This window comes from Montipora foliosa, chromosome 12 (genome assembly GCF_036669935.1).
Source record: "Montipora foliosa isolate CH-2021 chromosome 12, ASM3666993v2, whole genome shotgun sequence".
Lineage (NCBI taxonomy): Eukaryota > Metazoa > Cnidaria > Anthozoa > Scleractinia > Acroporidae > Montipora > Montipora foliosa.
Window position 1 is genome coordinate 30,192,749 of NC_090880.1, and position 5,000 is coordinate 30,197,748.

At 42.4% G+C, this 5,000-nt stretch overlaps 1 protein-coding gene across 1 annotated transcript in view; it reads left to right on the forward strand.

The window, feature by feature from the left end:
- Window positions 1–4,370, forward strand: part of LOC137980210 (DC-STAMP domain-containing protein 2-like) — a 7,162-nt gene extending 2,792 nt beyond the window's left edge. The window contains exon 3 of the mRNA XM_068827601.1: window positions 485–4,370. Coding sequence (XP_068683702.1) covers window positions 761–3,919 — 3,159 coding nt within the window. The 5' untranslated portion in view covers window positions 485–760 and the 3' untranslated portion in view covers window positions 3,920–4,370. The remainder of the gene's footprint in view (window positions 1–484) is intronic.
- Window positions 4,371–5,000: the final 630 nt, after the last annotated feature.

Sequence of the window (5,000 nt, forward strand, 5' to 3'; positions counted from 1 at the left end):
CTCATGTCACAACACAGAAAAAGAAATATATGGAGGCCGATGCGAACTCATCCCGGTCTGAGTTCGTCTCGGTCTCATGTAAATATCTCCAACATTGCAACTGCAATGATGTCTACCGCTAGTTGAATGAGCGAAGGAGCGAGTTGACGGCAGTCACAAATTTCTGGCGGCGAGACATTTCCTATCCATGTTTTTCTGAAAATGTCATTTGAAGCCTGTGTAATCTAAAGGTGAACCCCCGGAGGTGAACTTATTTCGGAAAAACAATAGGGAATTTGCATTCCGGTGGAAACAAATATTTATAATAATTTTGATCGAATCCGTACCGCCGCGTGTTTTTGTTTACGTATTAAACATTTCTCATCATATTATAGTTTTGAAAAACGAGACTGAAATATGGAAATGCCTTTTAGCAAATGGTCTTATTTGATTATTCATGGTAATATTATATCGATAACGTCGTTTTTAATTGATTTGTTTACAGTTCCGTCAATCATGGAGTGAAAGCCAAAGATCAGTCTCAGAAAGCCTTTAAGAGGAACCAATGAACGATCATGAACGATTGAGTTGGCGTTGAATGTCGACGGCCAACAGCTGGATGGGGGATCACGTGATCTCATCAAGAAACAGTCTTTCAAAATCTATTGTTTCAGCGATTCGAATTTCAAGCAAGAACTGACATGGATCTCCGGTTAGCTTGAACGTGGAAAAAAAAATCGCTTTTTTGAAAAACACTTGGGCGTTGATATTTCTTACCAATATGGATGGCTTGTATCTCAAGATAACTCAAGATTTTGCGCCAGATCCTAAAGAAGCGAGATTCGGAGGCAAAGATGCGCCGATGGCTGTTGAAAAGGGCGACATTATTTTTGATGTTCGTAAGCGCGGTGATGGCTGGATGTACGGCAAGAATTTAAACAGTGGAAAAACGGGAAAGTTTCCGGAGAGTTGCGCGGCCAAATTATCGGGAAATAAAAATGGTAGCGGATCCGACAATCCTCAATCGGACAAGAAAGACGCAAAACCTGCTTCGAAAAACGAAATAAGCAAACCCTCGTGGCTTCAAAATCGAAATACTTCCAGTACACCTGAAAACAGAAAAACGCCGTCTTATCCAAAGCCTTATGTCGGAAATAACGGGAAAACGCCCGAGAAAGTTGAAGAAAAGAAGGAAACATCGGGTGATTCTGGAGTGGTTGAGGACTCTAGTGAAGGTGGATATTGTAACGCCGATTATGAGCCAAAAACAGCGAACCGCGACGCTTCGAAAACCGGAAATACGGTGAAGGGCTATAAACAAAAAGAAGCTGGAATTGCTCCGAGATCTCTGGCGTCGAGTCGACAGACATGTGACAAACAAATACCAGAGACAACTAAAGGGCCTGAGAAGGACGAGAAGGAATCTGAGAAAGCGATTGGAAAGGCGTCTTTCAAGTTAAATTTGAACCAGGGTGGCGAACGGTCTACGCAATCGAAAGCAGTTCCGAAGACAACAAGAAATTTCCAGCGATCAACCCCCGTGCCACAGGAGGCGTTGCGAGAGAATCTTGACGAAAATTACGAACCCGTTGAAAAGAAAAGCGAAGAGAAAGGACCGCAGTTATCGAAAGCAGTTTCGACGAAAGATGGACCAAAAATAGCTGATACGAAAGCGGCTAAAATTGACGCGACAGCTGACTCGAAGAAAGCGAACCAGATTCTTAATCATTCAGACGTGACCACAGATAGCGTTGCTGGGGGTGTTGGAGTTAATATTCAAGAAAATCCATTGCGAAGAGACAAAAGCAGCATTTATCAGGTCCCTGGGTTCGTCGGGCCACCGAAACCCGCTCGAAATCTTGTTGCGGGTTGTGCGGAGTGCAACGATCCGCACATCTACGAAACTCCAATGGTTTCTAAGACACCACCGGAGTCTCCTGCGTTTGACAAAAAAGACGGCAAAGAGATGAAGCCGGAGAAACCGAAAGACACCCAAGGGAAAGATGGCTCGACCAGCCTGAAGCCATCATCATCAGTGATAAGAAAGACGAAGGAGCAAATGAAGCACCGAATGGCTTCCTACGAGGACATCGAAATGGAAGGGAGGCGATCGGATGAACAGAGTTTCAAGGATGCCGATCTTGTCGCAAAACAAACCAAAGAGAAATTACTGACGCCCAACAGACGCCCAAAGCTGCGGATTTTGCTGGGCATATTTTCCGGTTTACTGCTGGGTGTCTTCATATTTTTGACACTGTTCTTACTTGCACAACAGCACGTCCTCACTTGCGCTGTTTCTGCTTTCTTGATCGCCTTTGTTGTAGGAACAATTTTCGGCTTTCTCGACAAAACTCGGCTACAGTGCATCGTTCTTCTTATCTTCCCGAGTCTATTCGCTTCGGGCGGGAAAATTTGTCTCTGGATTCTGATCACATTTTTCCTAATATCCGGACCGATGTGTAACTTTATTGAAAATGTACGCATTGTGGCTCTAAGCCGTGGCTGTTTAATGGCTTCGGACAGATTAGCAGACAATGACAGTTTTAACGGATCTGTGTTTATGGTGAACGAGGACAATCGAGCTATTGTGCAACGAATGCAGAAGTTCGAGAACATCTCTCACGCGCTTCAGACATACATAAACGATTCTCTTTTGCTTTCGTCATTTGTCAGAAATGATAATTTGATAAGTGGGGTCAAAGACAATCCATCAGAGGTTATTTGCATGCGATATTTACTCCGTGCCCATAACATCTGTTCTGCGGAGGTCGAGAACATGTACACCGAATGTAATCGAACTGCGGGTGGAGCAAAGTGCGAGTTTATTTCGGCGAAGAACGCTTGTAATCATTTATCGAAACCTCACGCCTCGAACTCATGCCGAAGCATAGCCTCTGAAAATGTCAACAAGTTGTTGCAAATAAAAGAAATAATTGAACTGAGCCCTCAACGAATGAAAACAAAAGAAGTGCAACGCGGGGAGGAAACCATTGTTATCGCCCCAGGAAAGTTATGCGAATTTACCTCTTTCCTGGTTATGCTTCTGCCGCTTTTAGCGCTTCTAGTTATGTGCGAAGCCTATAGTTATCACAAACTTTATCTGTCTTGCAATGAATTTGATAATCACTACCTCACAGTGAGGTTCAAAGCCATAGAGGACATGCGCAAATCGAGTGGTGCCGCTGACCTGTTGGTACCGCTGAAGAAAGCCGAGCTTCAACAGTTTGTGCAGCCCACCGCTTGTCATCTCGCGAAGGAAGAAAAGGCCAGCTTGCTCAAGTGCTTGGTGGTATACCTGATTTACTTGCTTTTCGCTCTGACGGTTGTTCTCCTGGACTATTTTTTCTATGTTGTTATCACTAACGAAGAACCACAATCCAATATTTCGAAGAAGTGTGATGGAGATCTTGAGAGCCCTCAAGAGGTTTACACTATCGTTTTATCAGCTCTGCTTGGCGTGTTATTGCTGATTATTCTGTTACAACCTTTTATGCTCCGTTTGCGCCGTTTGATCTCCTCGCGTTTTTACCCCAGACGAGAAAGAAAACGCATCGCCTACCTCTACTACAAACTACTTGAAGAGCGCAAGACCTTTTACAGAGCCGTTATCGAAAACATGAACAACTTCGCTGAAGAAACGGATATGTTTAATAGACTAGACGCAGTGTTGGTTCTCTGTAACAATTTCAGCTGGTTCAAGAAAGTTTTGGAGTTTGTAGGCGTCAACCTTCGTAGATGCTCTGTTTGTGGTACAGGGCTCAGCAAGAAGTATTTGTTCTGTGATACTGGAGACTGTGATGTCATTTACTGCCGAACGTGCTTCTGGGACCTGGAAAATAAGTGTCTGGGGTGCATGCGCAGTAGCAAGATGACGTCAAGATCGTCCAGCTTAAGTGGCCAATCACAGAGGAAAAAGAATGATTACATTAAATCTGTATGAATTAGGCTTTCTTTAACTATATTAGAGATTTTAGAGACAAATCTTGACCGTCGAACGGATAGGAAAAGACAATAATTTTTTGCTATCTTCTCACTTTTTGCTTGAAACAAAGGCTGATGATCAACGTTCTGTATTATCGAAGATTTTAGGTAGCTAGGGAAAAATGACAATTTTCTTGGCGAAACGAGTCAAACGCCCTCAAAAATCTAGTTTTCAATAACTCCACTTTGCTTTTATTTAATATTTTTAAAGAGGAGATGATGGTTCTCTCAAAGTGAACTTGTTATCGTGGTTCACTTGTGCAAAAATGCAGAACCCGAGCATGAAGCAATTTTAACCGGCAGATGCTTTAATTATTTTGACAGAGCTTCATTTGCTTTGTATATTTAATAGACAGCCGTTTATTTGTAAAAAGAGAAAGTAAGAGAATATGCATTTTTGTGGGGCAAAACATTTCCTGTGGACTTTCTTGTCATAACATCTAAGATGTTCTAAACAAATTTAAGAGAAAGTCATTTTTTTGTAGAGAGAGAGACACACACACACAGGCCCACTCTTGGCATGTGTCAATTTCCGTTAAGTTATTTTACGTAAACAGAAACGAAAAAATGTTTTCCGAAACGTTCTCATTTAATGTCATGATGTTGCTGTCGTGAAGAGCATCCCCCCAGGCGGTCATCAAAAAATAACTTTCGTGAAATTCACGCATGCCGACCAAATTGTATCTGCCGATCTCTTCCTCTTTGCTTTCTCTTGTCAAATGTTGCTGAACTTTCAAAAATGCATGGTAAAACCATTGCATTGAGTGAATACTTGATATGGCACGCCATCTGTAGCAAAATTACGTTTCGATAAATACATGAGAAAGGAAACGAATTAGTTTCGAAAAGGTAACGTAATACGTTTCTAAATGTATTTTGCTACATATGGCGCGCCATATACTTGAGGCTAATCAAACTCACTGGATCCAATTTAGTGAAACAGTCAGAACACGAAGGAAAAACGGGACTGGTGCAAAGCGAGTGACTATTCGTTCCGACGAAGGAGAACGCATACTATTCAGGTCATCTTGTGGGTATGG